Source organism: Pogoniulus pusillus, chromosome 11 (assembly GCF_015220805.1).
Source record: "Pogoniulus pusillus isolate bPogPus1 chromosome 11, bPogPus1.pri, whole genome shotgun sequence".
NCBI lineage: Eukaryota > Metazoa > Chordata > Aves > Piciformes > Lybiidae > Pogoniulus > Pogoniulus pusillus.
The window spans coordinates 27,560,598-27,581,376 of NC_087274.1; the positions used below are offsets into that span (position 1 = coordinate 27,560,598).

The window sequence follows — 20,779 nt, forward strand, 5'->3', positions numbered from 1 at the left end:
CATCCAGGCTTTTCTTGAACACCTCCAGGGACAGTGACTCCACCTGGAGCTCATCCCTGTTCCTCATCACAGAAGGAATGCCTCAGTGCCAAGCAGTGAATGGATTCTTGGTCCTTTTGCCTTACATATCTCTTCTGGTGTAACCTTGCCATCTTGCTTCTGTGTTAAGCAAGAGAGCAAGGTCATCTTCATCTGCTCATGGTGGATGTGTCAAAGCTTGTCCTTTTCATGTGTTTTCAGTCTCTCCAAGCTTTCTGTTAATGAATGTTTTTCATCGGCTTTTAAAGTCCTGTGATGGGTTCACACCCCTTCTGCTGCAGCAGAAGAGTTGTTTCTGCTGGGATGTAGAACAAAGCTTCCCATTTCTCAAGCCCTTTTGCTGTCACAGGATTTTCTGCAGTACAGAGATGCTCAGTGCTGGCACAGTTAGTCTTGTGAACTTGAAACCACAAAAGAAATGGAGCATATGTGAGCTGTTGCCATCCAGTTAACGTTCACCTTACCTCTCCTCTATCTTTTACAATGCTGAGCCAGGGGACTGAAATGAGGACACTGCATTGTGCAGCAGAGACAGGGCTGCTGCTCCTCAGACCTGTTTGGCCCCTACCTGAGCTTTATTTTCATTGGTTTTGCTGGAGTTTCTGGTTTTCACTTGGTGCAGAATGAGTGGAGATTAACAGAGCTGTTGTGTAAGGAAGCTGAGAAAGCAAATGTGGGGAAACTGAGTGTAGTGGAAATATCAGCTGTGCTTGTAGTAGTGTAACACTACCCCCTGTTGGAAACGGGAATAGTTGGAATCTAAAGCAAAACGCATGGAATTGAAGCCTCTGACTTTAGGTACGTAACTTATTGCCATCACACTTGATAAGGACTTGGAAGTGACTGTACTTAAAACCAAAAAGGATAAAAACTGGGGAGGGGGGGAACCCCAAACATTTTTTGGTGTAGATAGGAAAGCTGTTTCCCTCTGAGTTTCAGAAAGGAATTAAAAGTGTAAAGCAGTCTTCTTTTCCTCTTGAAAACACACCAGCAGGCACAGATGCCTGCAATGTTCCTGTTTTACCCTAAGCATAGAAATCTAGAAGCTCTTATAGTTAGTGCTGATTTTTGTCCTTCATAAGCAACTAACTGTCCTTAAAGGCCTTAGCACCTGGGAAAGAGAAACTCATCTTTTCACATGGCTAAAGCTGCTGCCTGCACTGTTGTTCAGCTGCATGCTGGATAGATTCATAGATTGATAGAATGCTTTGGGTTGGAAAGGACCTTAAAGATAATCTAATCCAACCTTCCTGCCATGGGCAGGGACACCTCCCACTAGACCAGGCTGCTTGAAGCCTCATCCAGCCTGGCCTTGAACACTTCCAGCACTTGTGTTCACTTGTGAAAATGGTTAAAGCAGTGCTGTGGGTGTGCTGCTGACCCCCTCCCCAGGCAGAAAGAAATGTGTGTTTGAACTCTTTTGCTTAAGCTTTGCAGCTGGATTTTGGAGAGGTGGTTTTTGACTAGCAGGAGCCTAGCTTAACCAGGCTCCCAGCCAGGGGCTGTAATGGGCTGAAGAGCATGTTTGTTCTTTCTCTTGTTTTTTAACCTACACCTGTAGCTTGGAGATGAGCTTGAGCTGTGGTTATCCCACAGGTTTTAGGAGGCAGTGCCATTGGAGTCACCAGCTTCATGCCTTAGAAGCTAGCTGATGTTTGGGCTTGGCTGAGCACATGGAGATGCTTCTGAACTGACATCAGCAGCCTCTCTGTAAGCCAGCGGTTGGCTTACCACACCAAGCTGAGTAATCAGAACTTTGTGGCTGAAATTGGAGCCCTGCACCTGAAGCATGCCATGGGCAGAAGTTTCTGTTTCATTTGGAGTTGTTACTAAGGATTGTAGAGTTTAATAATTTTCTGTCTTTTATTCAGAGCCTCATCAACTGCTGAGATGAAAAAGCAGCCCATCAAAGCAGATGACCTTTAAAGGTTGCTCCATGTGTCTGTATTTAGTGACCTTTCCTGGGAACCATTTTTTTTACCCTCCCTGTGGCATCCTAAGCATTCCAGCTATAAACTTCTCTGGTGATTTACTCCAGGTCTTTAATTCTCATCAGGAAGGTTCCATAAGTGTCAGTTTTGTGCTGAAATACCTGAACTTATCAGAACTTTGGAAGGGTTCAGGACTTTTGCTTTTCCATTTTCTGAAAGCAGCTGGCACTTCTCTGTTCATGTGATGCTGAGCAAGCTTGAGAGGGTTTTCCTTGTTAGGTAAGTCTGCTTCACAGTTTCTGCTTTCCTGGGACCACCATCTGGATTCTGAGCCCTGATTTTGATGACTTTTTTTCATGACCTTGATAGTGCAAAACACCTTTAAAGGAGGAGAGAGGGGAAAAAATACCTAGATCATCCCCAGAGAGGTTGTGGAGTCTCCTTTTCTGGAAACACTCAAAACCCATCTAGATACATTCCTGTGATCAGCTCTAGGTAATCCTGCTTTAGCAGGGGAGTTGGACTTCGTCTCCAGTGGTCCCTTCCATCCCTACCATTCAGTGATTCCATGCTACTCTCTGAAGATGAGGCAGCTGACCAGTACTGGAAACCATCCCCTCTATTTGTGAGTGCAGTTCTGGTATGTGCTGAAGAAAAATCTCACAGTGCAGGTAGTTGCTTCTACCACTGTTGAGCCTGAATTCTTATTTTGTAGGAGGAAGATTCTTGGACTCTCTGACTTACTTGAGCCTTTATTCTAACAGTTTGAGGGCCCACTTAGGGTGAAGTTTCATACATGTACTTAGACTAAAGCGGTGACAGCTGCAAATCCTAGCATCACAGAATGGTTTGAGTTGGAAGGGACCTTTAAAGCTCAGGTTGGCCACTCTGCTGCAGCCAGCAGGAACATCTTTAACTACAGCAGGTTCCTCAGAGCCCTGTCCAACCTCACCTGGAATGGTTCTCGGGATGGGGCATTTGCCACCACTCTGGGCAACTTGTTTGAGTGTTCCGTCACTCTCACCCTAAATGAATTCTTTCTTAGAGTTAGTCTAAATCTCCCTCTTTTAGTTGCAAACCTTTCCCCCTTGTTCTGTTGCAAAAGGCCCTGCTGAAAATATTGTCTCCATCTTTCTCATCAACCTCTTTTGAGTGCTGAAAGGCCACAATAAGCTCTCCTTGGAGCCTTCGCCTCTTCAGGCTGAACAACCCCAACTCTCTCAGCCTGGCCTTGCTCTGCTGTGCTCCAGCCCTTGAATCATTTCTGTGCACCTCTGGACCCAGTCCAACAGGTCCATGTTGTTCCTCTGCTGAGAAGTCTCTTACTAGGTTCAGAATAATGAAGCTATAAAAAGCTGCCCAACTGAGATAAGCTGAAAGAAAAGCTTCAGTTCTAAAGATACACAAAAGGAATTGCATAAGCTGTGACTGATGAGGTGTGTCTGAAATGTTGACAGTTATCAGGCAAATGGCATTTCATTCCTCTTGCCAGTGCTGATGGAGCCCAGCTCAGCATTACAATCTGCAGAAGCTGATCTCCTCTTTCTTGGAAGTGTGGTTTCCTCCTTTTTAGGAGGAAGAATAGGAAACAAAAATGCTTTGGTTCTTTGAAAATAGATGGCTGCATGGAATGCAGTCTGTCAGTTCCTGCCCAGAGCCAGTAGTAGGAGGAATTATTCTTAAAACAGTGTTTTTCCTTCTTTCTTTTCTGTCCTTCTGACTTGCAGGCTCCTCACCCCCTTCTACACCATGGAGATGAGTTTCCAAAGCGGTTGTGATGCTTTTTGTCACTGTGAATCTTGCAAAACATCTTGCAAGAATAGGGAATGGTGCAGTGCAGTACTTTTGCTCCTTGCTGTGGAATTTGTGGACTTTGGGGGCTGATCTTGTGTCTAAAGCCTGAAACTCCCTTTAGCAGTAGCGGAGCAGGATTGGGGATGTAGTCTATGGAAAGTGATTTGAGCATCGAGAGCAAGGTAGGAGTAATGCTTTTTATATGGGACACTATTTGTGCCTGGCAAGGTTTTTTTCAGTGAGGACTGGTCTGGTAAATCATGGATTTCATGACATTTGAAGTGAATAAAATTGGGCCACAAAGATGATCCAAGGGCTGGAGCACCTCTGCTGTGGGGACAGGCTGAGAGAGCTGGGAGTGTTCAGACTGGAGAAGAGACAACTCTGTGGGATCTTGGGGCTGCCTTCCAATACCTGAAGGGATCCTACAGGAAGGCTGCAGAGGGAATTTTCATAAGGGTGCCTAGAGACAGGGCAAGGGGGAATGGTTTGCAGCTGAGTGAGGGCAGGACTAGACTGGATCTTAGGAAGAAGTTTTTAAGTATGAGGGTGGTGAGACTCTGGAACAGGCTGCCCAGGGTGACTGTGGCTGTCATCCTCTCTGGGGATGTTCAAGGCCAGCCTGGATGAGGCCTTGAGCAGCTGAGTCTAGTTGAGAGGTGTCCCTGCCCATGGTGGGGAAGTTGGAGTAGATGATCTCTGAGGTCCCTTCCAACCTGAGCTATTCTGGGATCCTATGAAAAATGAAGCTTTAAAAAAAGTAGGGAGAGAAATTCAAAGCTGCCCCAAATACAGAGGGGAAAGAGAAAAATCCCATTTCAGTTGTAAAAAGGATCATGCACTGTGATGTTTTTTTGCACACCCAGAAATAATTGCTGAGGCTTAGGTGCTGTTTAGAGCTGTATGTTACTCCATACAGCGTGGCAAACCAGTGGGTTTTCCTCACATCTATCACTGAACCCTACCCAAGAAGCCCAACATCAAAAATGAATGTCATCTGACAGCAGCCAGATCACTACCAGAGTTAAAATAGCCCTGGACATGGAGTCCATGCTGTCTGACATCCAAGTGGTGCATATCTGCTTACTGTGGGTGTTGTAGTGGGGAGGCTGGCTGAGCTGACAGCTGTGCTGCACGTACTTTAGCACTCAGTTCCTGGGGCACAGAGAAGAATCCACTTTGAGAAGATATTTAGCTTATCTTTGTGAGTCATGTGATGAGACGGAGCGAGCACTAGAGAACTGACTCAGGTCCTAAGGTTGTGTGTGTAGGTCAAGAGTCAGTAAAAAATGAAGTGGTTTGGAATTGAGCAGTGTTGTTGCTCAGCTCCACTGGTGTGGTTTTTCACTTCAAAGTCCAGGAGACACCTTTATTTGTCAAAAGGAATGGATCACAATGATGAATTCTTCTCACTGAGGTCACAGGAATGAATAAAAAGCTCTCTCTGGCCCTAGTCAATCAGGTCAGTAGCACAGTGCTGATTGACTTCACAACATACATTGATGCTGCTCTGCAGAAGCAGCCTTGATGCCATCTGGAGGTGGAAGTGCCAGGGTGTCCTCTAGGCCAGTTTTGAATCACCTAGCTAGTATAGGTGGGGAGACACCTGGCCTGCAAGCATGCTTTGGAGCACACATGCTCCAAAGTGTGAGTGGGCACTGGCACTCCTTGCCTGAGTGGGTCTGTTCATTCTGTTACTCCAACTTGGTATCTTCCTCCCAGTATCAAGTTTTCTTGCTCTCAGCTGTTTAACTGAGGACTGATTCTGTAATGCTCACCTTCACCATGCCTGCTGCACAGCATCCAAAGCCAGGCTGGTTAACCTTCCCTGAGGGACACAAAGGTTTTGCAGTATAGAGTTGCTCTGAACAGTTCCAGGTCTGAGCACCTTTGTGTCTGGTCTAGATTTTAAAACCACTTGTGGAGCTTTGGTGATGCTAAAGTGCTTTTTCTGCTGTTCTCCCACTGCTTTGGGAAGTTTCTTGTTCCTGTAATGAGTTTTAATCCTTTTTAATGGGTTTTTTTTCTGTTTTCTTTAGGGAACAGCAGTATTGCAGTCTGGAGTCTTACCAGCTGTGCCAGGTATGAGCCATTTATTCTTTAACAAAGCAAATAAGCACATAGAGTTATAGAATCAACCAGGTTGGAAGAGACCTCCAAGATCACCCAGACCAATCTAGCACCCAGCCCTGGCCAATCAACCAGACCATGGCACTAAGTGCCTCATCCAGGCTTTTCTTGAACACTTCCAGGCACAGTGACTCCACCACCTCCCTGGGCAGCCCATTCCAATGCCAATCACTCTCTCTGTGAAGAACTTCCTAACATCCAGCCTATACTTCTCCCAGCAGAACTTGAAACTGTGTCCCCTTGTTCTGTTGCTGGTTGCCTGGCAGAAGAGACCAACCCCACCTGGCTACAGCCTCCCTGCAGGTAGTTTGAGGTCTGCCCTGAGCCTCCTTTTCTCCAGGCTAGACAATCTCAGCTCCCTCAACCTCTTCTCAAAGGGCTTGTGGGGTTGGACAAGATGATCTCTAGAAGTCTCTTCCAACTCAAACCCTTCTCTGGCCACGTTCCAGTACCTCAACATCTTTCTTGAATTGAGTGGCCCAGAACTGGACACAGCACTCAAGATGTGGCCTGACCAGTGCTGAGTACAGGGCAGAATAGCCTCCCTTGTCCTGCTGGCCACACTGTTCCTGATCCAGCCCAGGATGCCATTTAATCTCTTGGCCACCTTGGCACACTGCTGGCTCATCTTCAGCTACTATGTACCAGCACCCCCAGGTCCCTTTCTGCCTGGCTGCTCTCCAGCCACTCTATCCCCAGCCTGTAGTGCTGCTTGGAGTTGTTGTGGCCAAACCCTACACTTGGCCTTGTTCAATCTCATCCCATTGGCCTCTGCCCACCCATCTAGCCTGAAACTGAGGTTAAAGCCTCAAATTGTGATGAGAGAATTTTGGAACAGAACTAAAATGCTGTGTTGAAAGATGTCTTGCTTGTGGCTGGGTTTTCTGCTGTAGTTTATGACAGCTATGAACTACCTTTTGCAACCTCTAGTATCTTTGGTTCCAAACACTGGTGTGTTATTTTCCCTTCCTTTTGTAATCTAAAGAGGTTTAAAGTTCTGTGTTTTTCCTGCTTACACAGTTGAAGAACATGAAGAAAATGTCCAATTTAAGTATTTCAACACCCAGAGGAAACTCGGGAATGGATCTTTACCAGATGTAATATGGAGATGTGTTCATGGAACCACTGTTGGGCAACAAGTTCAAGTAAAAGCAGGAAGCAGAGTATGCAGCCTGGGGAGTTTATTTAGGCCAGGTGACAGGCTGACTATCTTTGCAAGGCAAATCTGCCAGTGGAGTCTGTTGGTCAGCTAGAGCTCTCAGCCTAATAATGTAGTCTGAGTTCTCTGGCACCTTTTGTTTCATTGTTTTATCATAGAACCATAGAAAGCTTTGGGTTAGAAGGGTCCTTAGAGATCATCTAGTTCCAGCCCCCCTGCCATGGACAGGGGTACCTTCTGCAAGACCAGCTTCCTCAAGGCCTCTTCCCAGCTGTCTTGGAACACTGCCAGGCTTGAAACTTCCAGGTCTTGATTGGACTACCTGTTCCAGTGCCTCACCACCCTCTTCATAATGTCCTCACTTCAAAGCTAACATTTCATAAGCGTTTGGGTTTGTGTGCTGTCTCCAGTGTTTGGAGAGATCTGTGCAAAAAGGTTGTGTAGTATCTTAAACATTTCCTATTCCTTGAATTGTTTCCCTGATAGTTCAGCAGATCCATTACATTGTTCAGACTGCTTCCAGTAGGCATAGAATGACTCTTGTGCTTGGGTTTCTTTACTGCTCTTCTAACTTACTGCTCTGGCAAACAAGAAGTAGAGCTGAGTGATTCGTGTATGAACAGATCCAGGAAGATGCCTTGCGTCAGGAAGTGTCTGGAGAAGGTTACAGTCACTCTATTCCTTTGTCTGTCTTAGCAGGAGAAAATCCAGAAGCATTTAGCAGATCTTGTTCCTAGTTGTTCCACTCAAGTCAGTGGAAGTGCTGTTGATTTGTAGAAGTGTAAAGAGAAGCCCAAAATGAATCATTAGCTCGAATTTTATCTCCCCTTCTGCTGCTCAGGTTTCTACTCCTCTAATCAACCCAAGGGAACCACAGCACTTCTGCTTGAAGTGTATGTAAACAGAAGGGACCTTGGACCCATAGCTCTGTGTGGTGGGCACAATATTACTGCTGCTGTAACTTCAGTGGCACATCAATTGTGGATGCAGATGATAGCTGCTGAAAGCTTCATCCCAGACCGCTCATGCAGGTGGAGTTGGCTGTTTTGATATGACCTAGCATTAAAACAACTGGAAATGTTGAAATACAAGACAGGTTTTTAGATCAGCAGGAAGGGAAGGTGCAAGACTTGAAGAACTTTTGAGTGAGTGAGATTTTCCTGTCTGCTACACTGGGAAAATATTATTTAGGAAAAGAACTGAATACTTCAAGGAATAAGCATTAATGCTTTAGGCAATGCAGCACCTGAGTCACCTAAAGTCCCTCTGCAATCCCTGGAGAAGACACTTCCTGCAGACTCTGTGCACAGAAAGGTTTGTCTGTTCTCTGCAGGGCAGCTGGTAGCCCAGGCACTCCTGTGAGCCAGACCCAGCCTTGGCCATTTCAACACTCAAACATCTTTAGTGGGAGCTCTGATCTCCTTTTTTGCTCTGGCATCATAGGAATCAAGATCTGAATGGAGAAAAGAAGTTAACAAATACTTTTGAGCCTCATTATAGATTCACAGAATGGTAGGGGTTGGAAGGAGCCTCTAGATTCCACCCTCCCTGCCTAGGCATGTTCCAGGTAGTTTTTTGAATGACTCCAAAGATGAAGACTCTACCACCTCTCTGGGCAGCCTGTTCCAGTGCTCCATCATTGCATCCTCTTGTAACTCTTCATGACCAACTCTCATGTTCACAACTCAAAACGATTTCCTACTTCTTGTTGATGCTTTCTCTTCTTTTCATCCTCCTGTGGAAGCAGCATGCTTGAATATTAAGTTGTGTAACTTTGTGATTCTCTTTTTTCCTTTGAGTTTTGGCAGTGCAGTTCCATTCTTTCAGCATTCCATAGGAACAAACTCATCAGCAGTGCAGCAGACGTTTGCTATCTGACAGCTTTCTATGCTTGTAACATCAAACCTACGCCATGGGAGATGTTCTGAGAGGGTGAATTGAGGAATAAACATTAAAAGAAGAAGAAGAAAAAAAGCTGTGGATTGGAATTCAGCTGGAATGTCAGCTGGGTGCTGATTAGGGACATTGGCATCTCTGTTAAATTGTTCTTAGGGAATTGAGGTAGGGAGATAAAAAGAAAGAATAAACCAAAGTGTCTAGGGGATGATGGGTGCTGAAAATGAGCTCAGCTGTCTGACAGCTTAGCTTTTCTGATGCAAAAGTGTGTTATTGAAGAACTTTCATTGCAAACCTATGCTGCCTGATACTTCTGTTCCAAGCTTAGGAGTAATCTTTCCAGGAATTAATTGAGAGCAGTGAGAAGGAAGAAGCTGGGCCAGGCTGTGTTGGTTGTTGTTGCTTTAGTTGAATTTATAATTCACAATTTTCTTGTCAGGAAATGTCAACTCTTCAGAGGCAGGGAGACAAATTACTCCATGATACTTTTATTGAGCCAGTAAAGGACTGTGTGCTGAGCAGTGTCCCCCTGCCTCACAGTGCTGAAGGCTAGCACAGAAGGGCATTACTGAGATGAGAAAGTGCTCGATAAACCCCAGCTGTGGCAAGCTCCTTCTTGATTGTGCTTTGTTTTATAAGTGCACTCAAAATGATTCTGTAGGGGAAGAACAAAAGAAGCTCAGAAAGAGTAAGCTGATTAAAATATGTACTGTGTTTACAGGCTAAACCTTGCTCTTAGCAACTGTCTGAGCTACAGGGGCATGACAGGAGGAGAAAAAAAGTTTCTCTCCATATGCTAGAGAATGATCCAAATGCTTCTGGGCTGAGTCTATCCAGCAGGTTCCTGTTCCCTGTTTGAGGGTGGTGGAAGATGGTAGGCTCATGCCACAACAACTCTTCAGTTCTGCTTTTCCTGTATTCCTGATCTGGTCTCCATAAAAAAATATTTCCCCATGAGAACAGTTAGACATTGGAATTCACTCCCAGGGGAATCTCAGGATTCCCCTACGCAGGATAGATTTAAGACTCAACTTGACAGGATGCTAGGCCAGCTCATGAGCGACCTCAGAGCTGCCTTCCAATACCTGAAGAGATCCTACAGGAAGGATGCAGAGGGAATTTTCCTAAGGGTTTCTAGAGAGAGGACAAGGGAGAATGGTTTGAAGCTGAGGGAGGGCAGGGTTATACTGCATCTTAGGAAGAAGTTCTTTGGGGTGAGAGTGGTGAGATGCTGAAGTGTGCTGCCCAGGGAGGTTGTGGCTGCCTCTTCCCTGTGGGTGTTGAAGGCCAGGCTGGGTGAGGTCTTGAGCAGGCGAGTCTAGCTGAGAGGTTGTGATGGTTTGGGTGTTACCCAAAATCACCCAGACTAGACTCAGCAGCTATGGAAATTGACTGAAGCTTTGTATTTACAGCTTAGCACAATATACAAACAGGTATTTACAGTATATACAGTTAAAAATTAATATAGAAACACAACAGCCCTCCCAGAAACCTGAGTTCCCAGGGGGGCTCTCAACTGCCTTTCCACCCTCTCCTACCCCTCTCTACCTCACCTTAGATGTTGGCTTGTGCCCAAGGAAGATTGGAGGGTTGGCCAGGGGCGTTGGGAAGCAGGTGGATTAATCACAGAGATGGCAGGTTAGGTTAGAGAGAGAAGCAGCCCAAAGCCCAGACAGAGAGAGACTCTGTTATCTATATTTACATTCTTGTTCTTATCCATCTCAGCAGTCCTATGAGTGCAGTAGCCATCACCATTGTTTCCTTTTCACAGCCTATCATCTAATTCTTCTCACCAAAACATTCTAGCTAGCTTCAAACTGGCACAGAGGTGTCCCTGGTCATGGTGGGGAGGGTGAAGTAGATTTCTGAGGTCACTTCCAACCTGAGCCATTCAATGATCTCACTTTCACAACAGGTGGTGCTTGTGTCATGGCAGCTTCTGGGTCTTTGAAAGTGCATAGAGGGCACAGTCTCCAAGCTGGTAAGTACAAATGATTCTGAGATATCAGTGTGCCTGTAAAATTAATTTAAAAGACAAATGAATCTAAAATGCAGGAAATAGTTAATGTGGGACTCGATTCCCTACCATTGGACACTGGAATGGGCTGCCCGGGGAGGTGGTGGAGTCACCGTCCCTGGTGCTGTTCAAGGCAGGATTGGATGTGGCACTTGGTGCCATGGTCTAGCCTTGAGCTCTGTGGTGGGGGGTTGGACTTGATGATCTGTGAGGTCTCTTCCAACCCTGATGATACTGTGATACTGATAAGACTTGCATATTTCTTTGGGTTTTTTTTGCTTGGCAGAGTTTCTGTTAGAGAGGCACTGACAGATGGGATGAGTTTAGAAGAAGCAGTGGCAGATAAGTGTCAGAGCACAGGCAACAATTTGTTCACAGCAGCAAAATGCTGCCAGCACTGTAGCAAAAGGCACCTACCAAAAACCCCACCTCAGGTCATGAGAAATCCTTTAACCCAGCAGTGACATGGTGGGGAAAAAGCCACACCATATTTAAAGCTGCTACTTCATGATAATGGAGAAGGAAACACCAGCAGATTAAAATGATGAGTGTTTGTCATTCCAAATTTAACCCAAACATATTCCTCTTGTGGGCAGAGCTTTTTTAGTTTGCCGTATCTGAACCAGGCTGGAGTTTGAGACTGCGAGAGGGTTTCAGTGTCGTGCTCAGGAGGCAGTGGCCATGTGCAACCTGGCTTCTTGCAGAGAGGCTGGGTTGCACTTGGAAAGCAAAGTTCTCTTTGGCAGGGCTAGTTGAAGCATTTCTGCAGAGCTTTGTCAGAACTCAAGAAGTTATCCGTCATGCTGGAGGTGGAATTTTAACAAGAGCCTTCCAGATGCTCCAAAGATCACCCACACAATTCTCCCTGATTCATGCCTTTAAGACAGGTTTGCTCCCTCATCCCTGTGCAGCAAAACACGCTCTTGGCTTCAGTGGCCTTCAGTGTCAGTGCTTGTAAAGGTGTCCTAGTCTTTGTTTCCTTGGTGTCACACTGGTTAGGGAATGCTGACATTGCTGCTACAGAGGAGTCAACACTGAGCACCGCTGACAGTGCTCCTGAGGTTATTCAGTGTGATATTTCAGGTTAGGAAGGTACAAGTCAGATCCAGAAAATCGTAGAATCAAACATGTTGGAAGAGACCTCCAAGCTCATCCAGTCCAACCTAGCACCCAGCCCTGTCCAATCAACTAGGCTATGGCACTAAGTGCCTCATCCAGTCTTTGCTTGAACACCTCCAGGGACGACAACTCCAACACCTCCCAAGCATTGCTTTTCATTGCACAGATTCCTGAATCCAAAGCCATTAATGGTATTCCTGTATTCTAGCTCCTAAAAGTGGCTATGAGATGCTAACACTTCCTGCAGAACCTGGAACTCCCACTAGCTCTGAGGAACTTGGTGAGTAAAGATCTCTGGAGCCAGCTGTATTAGAGGGCACTAACATCTATTTCATTTCCTTCTTTGTTGTGATCTCCTCTAAAGGTTTCTTGTTGAGGTGTCAGCTTGCCATGCCTGCTCACACAAACAGCTTAGGCATGTGGTTATAGTGCTGGTTTGCTTTATATGTTGCCAGATGTTTCTGAGCATGATGCCTGCAGAGGGTAGAGAATATGAACAGCTAACACTTGCTGAAACGAGGGCTGAAACATGAAATACATCAAACATTGAAATACCCTTTTCTCCTTCCCTCCCCAATTACAGCATCTTTTCTTTCCTTTCCCTCTGATTTCAGTGCCACTGCATTTTCTCTCTTAGTCTGCTCCTGTTATTTCTTAACTATCTTTTTTTCCTTTCAACTTTTTCTCCTTTCTTCTTCCAGCAATCATGATTCTTTCAGAGTGCTTTAATCATGCATTTTGGTTTGGTTTTCTTCCTAATTCTCCCTCCCCAGTGATCTCAATCACTGGCCTTTGGACCCCACCTGTAAGCATCTAGGATAAAACACTGGAGAGGTGGGTCCAGAGAGTGGTAGTCAGTGGAGTTAAATCCAGTTGGCAAGTGGTCACTAGTGGTGTTCCTCAAGGATCTGTGTTGGGGCCACTTCTTCTTAACATCTTTATTGATGACCTTGATTCAGGCATAGAGATTGTCAGCATTAAGTTTGCAGATGTCACCAAATTAGGTGGCAGTCTTGAGTTGAATGAGGATTGAGAGGCTCTTCAGAGGGACTTGAATAGGCTTACATCAATGGGATCAGTCTCAACAAGGCCAAATGCCAGGTCCTGCACTTGGGCCACAACAACCCCAAGCAGTGCTACAGGCTTGGGACGTTGTGGCTGAAGAGCTGCCTGGCAGAGAGGTCTGGGGGATGTAATAGGCAGGAAGCTGGATATGAGCAGCAGTGTGCCCAGGTGGCCAAGAAGGCCAGTAGCATCCTGTCGTGGTTTAAAAATGCTGTGTCCAGCAGGTGCAGGGAGGTGATTGTCCCCTTGGACTTGGCTCTGGTGAGGCCACACCTTGAGTATTGTGTTCAGTTTAAGCACTGCAATACAAGAGAGATGTGGAGGTGCTGGAGTGGGGCCAGAGGAGAGCAATGAAGCTGGGGAAGGGCCTGGAGAATAAATCTTAGGAGGAGCAACTGAGGGAGCTGGGGATGGTTAGTTTGAGGAAGAGGAGGCTGAGGGGAGACCTTATGGCTGTCTACAACTACCTGAAAGGACATTGTGGAGAGGTTGCTGCTGCTCTCTTCTCGCAGGTAGTTGGACACAGAACAAGGAGGAATGGCCTCAAGCTGAGACTGGGGAGGTTTAGATTGGACATTAGGAAAAAGTTTTTCATGGAGAGAGTGGTCAGGGACTGGAAAGAGGTACCCAGGGAGGTGTTGGGGTCACCCTCCCTGGATGTGTTTAAGGGTGGTTTGGATGTGGTGCTTAGGGCTATGGTTTAAGGTGAATCTTGCAGGTTCTAGGCTGGACTTGGTGATCCTGAGGGACCTTTCCAACCTGGATGTTTCTGTGATTCTGTGTGATCTTCTACCTGTCTACCCAGAACAGGCTGCTGAAAGCACTCAGTCTGTGGCTTTCTCTGTGTACCTGATTTTCTAAGTAGGAGCTTTTGACTGCTTTGTGCTTTTCAAACCAACCTTTCTCTTCAGACAAATACAAGCCAGTTTTTAGTGACCAATGTGGGGATTTTTTTTTGTTTGAAGGAAAAGCAAAAGCCACATATTCTATGTTTACAAAGAAAGCAGTGTTTCTGGTAAGACAACACAGACTAAACAACAAAAGAATTTCCATCTCTTCCAATTTGACCAATTTTATTCTTCATATTTCATTTTTTCCCCTTCGAGTCAACTAACAGCAAGAATATTTGCTGCTTGTCTGAGGATTCATTCATCTCTCTGCTTCTTTTGCTTTCCTTGCACAAAATCCCACAAGTTAACACTTGCTTTTAGTGTGAGTTTGTGTGGCTCTTGTGTGGGGTTTTAGTTCTCAGGAGAATCACTTGGCTTGTCTGTATCAGGGGTGACATCTGGCTTCCTGAAACCTTTCACCTGTCTAGCTCTACAGAGGGGTTTGCTAGTTTTGGTGCTAACAACCCCAGGTCCATCAGCCACTCCTCATGAGACTTAGAATCATAGAATCAGTCAGGGTTGGAAGGCACCACAAGGATCATCTAGTTCTAACTCCACTGCTGTGGGCAGCGACACCCTACCCTAGATCACACTGGCCACAGCATTATCCAGCCTGGCCTTAAATGCCTCCAGGGATGGGGCCTCAGCCACCTCCCTGGGCAACCCATTCCAGCCTCTCGCCACTCTCACGCTCAACAACTTCCTCCTCACGTCCAGTCTGAACCTACCCACCTCCAGCTTTGCTCCATTCCCCCTAGTCCTGTCACTCCCTGACAGCCTAAAAAGTCCCTCCCCAGCTTTTTTTGTAGGCCCCCTTCAGATCCTGGAAGGCCACAAGAAGGTCACCTGGGAGCCTCCTCTTCTCCAGACTGAACAGCCCCAACTGTTTCAATCTGTCCTCGTAGCAGAGCTGCTGCAGCCCTCTGAGCATCCCAGTGGCCCTTCTCTGGACATGCTCCAGTACATCCACATCCTTCTTGTAATGGGAGCTCTAGAGCTGGATGCAGTACTCCAGGTGTGGTCTCAGCAGAATGGAGTAGAGGGGGAGAATCACCTCCTTGGCCCTGCTGGCCACACTTCTTCTGATGTAGCCCAGGCTCTGGTTGTTTTTGATCAGTCTCAGGTTCTGCAGAAATCTCAGTCTTCTCATATGCCCTCTCTGAGTTTGGGAGTTGGGTGATCTTTCAAGGCCCCTTCCAACCCCTCACATTCTGTGATCCAGTGAATGTCCTGTTTGGTGGGCAGAGTTGTTGCTCCTGAAGGTTTGCTTTCGATGGGGCGGTGTGTGTGTGTCTGCAGTGGACGCCTGGTGGTTGCACAGTGTCTCTGCTGACCTTGTTGCTTCTCTTAGAAGGGGCAGTAGGTTACTCAGCTGACCTGCCTGCAGCAGACCGGCCCCACAGCGAGACAGCCACCTATGTGAATATTCCTGTCAGCCCCACTTCCAAAAAGCAGCTTCATTACATGGAACTGGAGCTGCAGGAGCCCAGCACGAGCGTGAGAGGTAAGCGACTCTGCACCGCCCTGTAAGCTGCGAGGGTACTCATGCAGAGTGGGTGGGGAGCCTGAGCTTCTCATCTTCCCAGGGTCTCCTGCTAGCAGAGGAGTTGAACTCTGGTAGGTTTGTGAGGCACTCCTTGGAATTGCCAGCTCCTCTGGACAAGATTAATAAGCACAAGGGGTTCTGTGAGATGGTGCATCCCTTTGCCAGGTGCGTTGGATGCACACGCCTCCTGAAGTGTGCCCGTTTGTGTCTGCAGTGTGGCAGGCAGGAATTTCTTTGTGTTGCCAAGAGTTTCATGACATGTCTCAGGACTGCATTCCATTTTTCCTGGCTTCAGAAGCAGGCCTATGGGTGTAGAAGTACAGAGCTTGCTGCTGAAGGTACTGACTCTGGAACCATGCAGCAAAGCCTTCAGACCAGACCACAGTGTTCTTCTATCTGCTCTCCATGAGGGTGTGTGAAAGTGTTGCAGAGAGGAAGCCAGTCCAAGGATTTGATTTTTTTGTTTTGTTTTGAAGATGCTGTTTTTTAGTTCTTTTGTCTGGATCTGAATATTTCCCTTCTAGTGCTTAACTTGGACAACCAGCATCTAAGCCTGCAATAGAGATTGTCATTTAGAGATGTAGCTCTCTGGACAGCACCCTGCTGAGATGTAAAAGCAATTATTTGTCTTCAAGACAGTAAGAAAGAAGAGCCAAATGACATAAGCTGACATAAACTTTCCTGACTGTCAGCTACCCTCCCAAGCTCAATTTTGAAACAACAACAGATATTTTATTTGTTCATACTAAAATTTTCTCAACCTTCAGAGTTTTATGTCAGCACCTATACAGACCTACCTTACCAGGTACACTTCATCGTGTTCAATATCTTTATTGATGTTCTGGATGAGGGGATTGATCCCATCATCAGTAAGTTTGCAGATGACACCAAGCTAGGAGCAGGTGTAGGTCTGCAGGAGGGTAGGACAGCCCTGCAGAGGGACCTTGCCAGGCTGGATGGGTGGGCAGAGGCCAATGGGATGAGATTGAGCAGGGCCAAGTGCAGGGTTCTACACTTTGGCCACCACAGCCCCAAGCAGTGCTACAGGCTGGGGACAGAGTGGCTGGAGAGCAGGCAGACAGATAGGGACCTGGGGGTGCTGGTAGATAGTAGCTGAACATGAGCCAGCAGTGTGCCCAGGTGGCCAGGAGAGGCAATGGCATCCTGGCCTGGATCAGGAGCAGTGTGGCCAGCAGGACAAGGGAGGTTATTCTGCCCCTGTACACAGCAGTGGTTAGGCCACACCTTGAGTGCTGTGTCCAGTTCTGGGCTCCTCAATTCAAGGGAGATGTTGAGGTGCTGGAAGGTGTCCAGAGAAAGGTGACAAAGCTGGTGAGGGGCCTGGAGCAGAGCCCTGTGAGGAGAGGCTGAGGGAGCTGGGGGTGTGCAGCCTGCAGAAGAGGAGGCTCAGGGCAGAGCTCATTGCTGTCTGCAACTACCTGAAGGGAGGCTGTAGCCAGGTGGGGTTGGTCTCTTCTGCCAGGCAACCAGCAACAGAACAAGGGGACACAGTCTCAAGTTGTGCTGGGGGAGGTCTAGGCTGGATGTTAGGAGGAAGTTGTTGGCAGAGAGAGTGATTGGCATTGGAATGGGCTGCCCAGTTTGGTCGTGGAGTTGCCGTTCTGGAGGTGTTGAAGCAAAGCCTGGCTGAGGCACTTAGTGCCATGGTCTGGTTGATTGGCCAGGGCTGGGTGCTAGGTTGGACTGGCTGATCTTGGAGGTCTCTTCCAACCTGGTTGATTCTATGATTATTTTCTTTTTACAACCAAAGATCTAATTTCCTTCATTAAAACATTCCAGTTAGCCTTGAACCAGCACAGTCAGTTGAGCTCAGGACTGTGTGAGGGATGTAGTCTTGCACAGGATTTCTTTGGTGTTCCAGGGAGTGGATCATCTCGCTACGCCCAGATCGACATCACCGCCACGGAGACAGCCCACAAAGTGGGGACCCAGCATGCCCAGTGCCGGGAGGAACGCCTGCAGGAGCTGGAGCAGAAGAAGAAGGGGGCTCAGCAGTGACCTGGCTAGGAAAGAACTTTTTGCTCACCATTAATTGGTACCAATTTCTCTTCCAAGAGATTCATATTTGTTGTACAAAACACCCACACAAAATGCTGCCATCGCTTGTGGCATTGATACCAGATTCATTCCAGTGTCTTGACTCCTGATTAGGAAACTGGTAGCATGAGGGTGAGAAGAGGAGGGGAGGTCTGGTCTTGCTTTCATTTGGTTATGAAGTCCAGATTTTTTCCTTGTGTGCAATGCCAGATGGAAGTTGCTAGAATCCTGGAGAACCTGGAACCAGTTCCAGTGTGTTAAATGGTGGCATTTACTTGGAAGAACTGGAGTGTGTGCAGAGGAGGGAGGGTGTGTGAGTGTGTGTGTGACACTGTTAAGATATCTGTATATATCTGAGTGTATAAAATACAGAAATCCTCTAGTAATATATTCACAGACTCTTACAAAAACCAAGGCTGTTCAGTGCCTGATTTCTTTGCAGGCACAATTTTGTTTGATTTCTGTGTGCTTATCTGTGGCTGTGCTTAACTTCTACCTGTAGGTAATTCAGTTTTGTACCTCACCGAGAGATCTGTGGCTTTAGAGATGCTGGGATTTCAAAGCAGCAGTGTCAGGGATGCATCTGTGTGCAGGTAGGCAGAGCAAACACACACAAGTTGTTTTGTTGTGTCTAGAAACCAAAATAATGGGAAGGAGGGGACATTTTGGGTGCTCCTGTTGTTGAACCCCCCGTCTCAAAACATAGGCCAGGATTTCATTGTTGCTGAACAGCTGCGGTTTTCATCAGTTGCCTGGAGTTGTCAGTCACTTTGCATGAGAAACATGAGACTTGATTTGCAGAGTATCTTAAAATGAGGCTACTCAAAGGAAACTTTCACTTGGGAAAATGGAGCCCTTTGTTTAGAGCTCCAAAGCCAGCATCAAAAACAGATCCTCCACCTTCCATCTATAACTTTGATTCATTCTTTGCTATCCCTAAATAGCATAAAACTAGACTGGTGCGAGAGGGTGGTGTCCTCACAGAGCCTGCAGAACTGAGGCTCAGCAGGATGAGGTGCCCCAGGTGTATCCACAAGTTTGAGACATCTGACTTGTGCTCAGTGAGGCTGCTTGATTCAGACCTTGGCTTCATCTCTGGTGTTGCCCTGTTTGTGTAATCCCTGTGCTCTGCTACCAGATGTCATTTAAAGAACCTCCTCCAGCAGTGACACCAGGCGTACAGGCAGTGTCCTTAAGAGGGCAGCAACATCTTGGCCTGTAATAACAGAGCAGCTTTGGCTTCCAGATGTTATCTTGGACGTTATGATTCTTTGTCTGTGCCCTCTTCAAACAGACTATCCCAGCCCAATTCTGTGTTTCAGATATGCTTTGTTGCTCATGTTGGTGATTGGATGTTTTGTGCCAGTGTTTCACTAAGTGACTTAGAATGTGGCGTGGCTGTTTGTGTTTGAGGCAGAATTTAACCCAGCCATTTATTTGAATGTAGCCTCAAGAGGAGTGTAAAAGATCAGAAATCTCTCAAATAAAGACAAATGTGTCTGAGAGCTGACAGTTGCCACTCTCATCTGTCCTGTGTGAAGGTCTGCTTCTCCATCAGCCTAGCATATTTCTGACAGGAGAAGAACTATTTTGTATGAGAGTCACAGTTTAAAAGGTTTTTCCTGTTTGCCAGGTGGCCAGTGAAGATCTGCTTTGTAAATAGGTGTGGGGCAAGAGATTTAACCCTGCAGGTCCTCCAGAGGAGCCTTAATTGAATAGCAAATGAGCTAGATAAGCCTGGCTCCAAGGAGCTCCAAGTCCAGGCCATTCCAGTTACAATAAATCACAGCTTTGTTTGGGTTGGAAAATCCCTTTAAGCTCATCCAGTCCAACCATTCTCTACCAAGGCTGTGGCTAAACCATGTCCCTCAGCACCACATTGCTGCCTGTTTGAGACAACTCCAGGGATGGGGATTCAACCACCTCCCTGGGCAGCCTGTTCCAGTCTTTGAGCACCCTTTCAGTAAAGGAATTTCTTCTAATCATCCTTGTGCTCACTATGGAGGCTCTCTGGGTGAACTCTAGTCCTATTGTGTACTAATAGTGAGGGCTTATTCACAGGCCTTGCAGAAGTCTTGTGCATAAATGCTGCAGTTTGACTGCTGTAGGATGGATCCAGATTCAGAGATCTTTGCAAAAGAATCTCTCCAAAAGCATGGCAGATCTTTTGGATAAATATGACCTGTAACTTCTGCTGCTGAAGAGGAAGGCTTTGCTCACTTTTAATGTAGCATTTTTGCAGTCAGATTTCCTCCTGCCCTTGCTAGGAGCACCTCTGCTATGAGGACAGACTGAGAGGGCTGGGGGTGTCCAACCTGGAGAAGAGAAGGCTCCAGGGGGGATCTTAGGGCTGCCTTCCAATACCTGAAGGGATCTTGCAGAAAGGCTGCAGAGGGACTTTTCATGAGGATGTCCAGAGAGAGGACAAGGGGGAATGGTTTGAAGCTGAGGGAGAGCAGGGCTAGACTGCATCTGAGGAAGATGTTTTTCAGTATGAGGGTGGTGGGATGCTGGAATATGCTACCCAGGGGGGTTGTGTCTGCCTCTTCCCTGGGGGTTTTGAAGACCAGACTGGGTGAGGCCTTGAGCAGCTGATTCTAGTTGAGAAGTGTCCCTGGCCATGGTGGGAAGGTTGGAGTTGATGATCTCTGAGATCTCTTCCAGGCTGAGCTGTTTGATGATTTTTGTGAAACTCATTGGTAAGACCCTTTTGTAGTTGGTCTGGGACAGCACAGATACACCTGGACAGTGGGATCAGCTGGTTAAACATTGACAGCAACTCTCATGTGGCCTTTTCTTTTCAAGGCTGGGATGTCAAGGACAGGCAAACAGATGTAATTCAGTCCTGAATTCTGAGACAATAGCTTGGAAGGACAATGACCAGGCTCAGGAAAGTGCAGCTGCCAAGTAAACTTTTAAGTTTAATAAAAACTTCAGGGTGAGCAAGAAGTTAACTTCAAAACTTGCTTTCAAACATTTGTCTGCATCAGAGGATCTAGAAAAGATTCCAGTTTATTATCCCACTGTGTACACAGAGGCGTATGGAACATCACCACTTGACTGCAATAATGAGCATCAACTTATTTGAGGACTGTGCAGTGAGGGGGTGGGATCAGAAAGCAGATGTAGCATGAC

At 46.7% G+C, this 20,779-nt stretch overlaps 1 protein-coding gene across 1 annotated transcript in view; it reads left to right on the plus strand.

The window, feature by feature from the left end:
- Positions 1-19,149, plus strand: part of DOK7 (docking protein 7) — a 55,331-nt gene extending 36,182 nt beyond the window's left edge. Inside the window, 5 exon segments of the mRNA XM_064151616.1 lie at positions 5,804-5,846; positions 10,865-10,930; positions 12,294-12,365; positions 15,392-15,544; positions 17,469-19,149. Coding sequence (XP_064007686.1) covers positions 5,804-5,846; positions 10,865-10,930; positions 12,294-12,365; positions 15,392-15,544; positions 17,469-17,605 — 471 coding nt within the window. The 3' untranslated portion in view covers positions 17,606-19,149.
- The last annotated feature ends 1,630 nt before the right edge of the window (positions 19,150-20,779 follow it).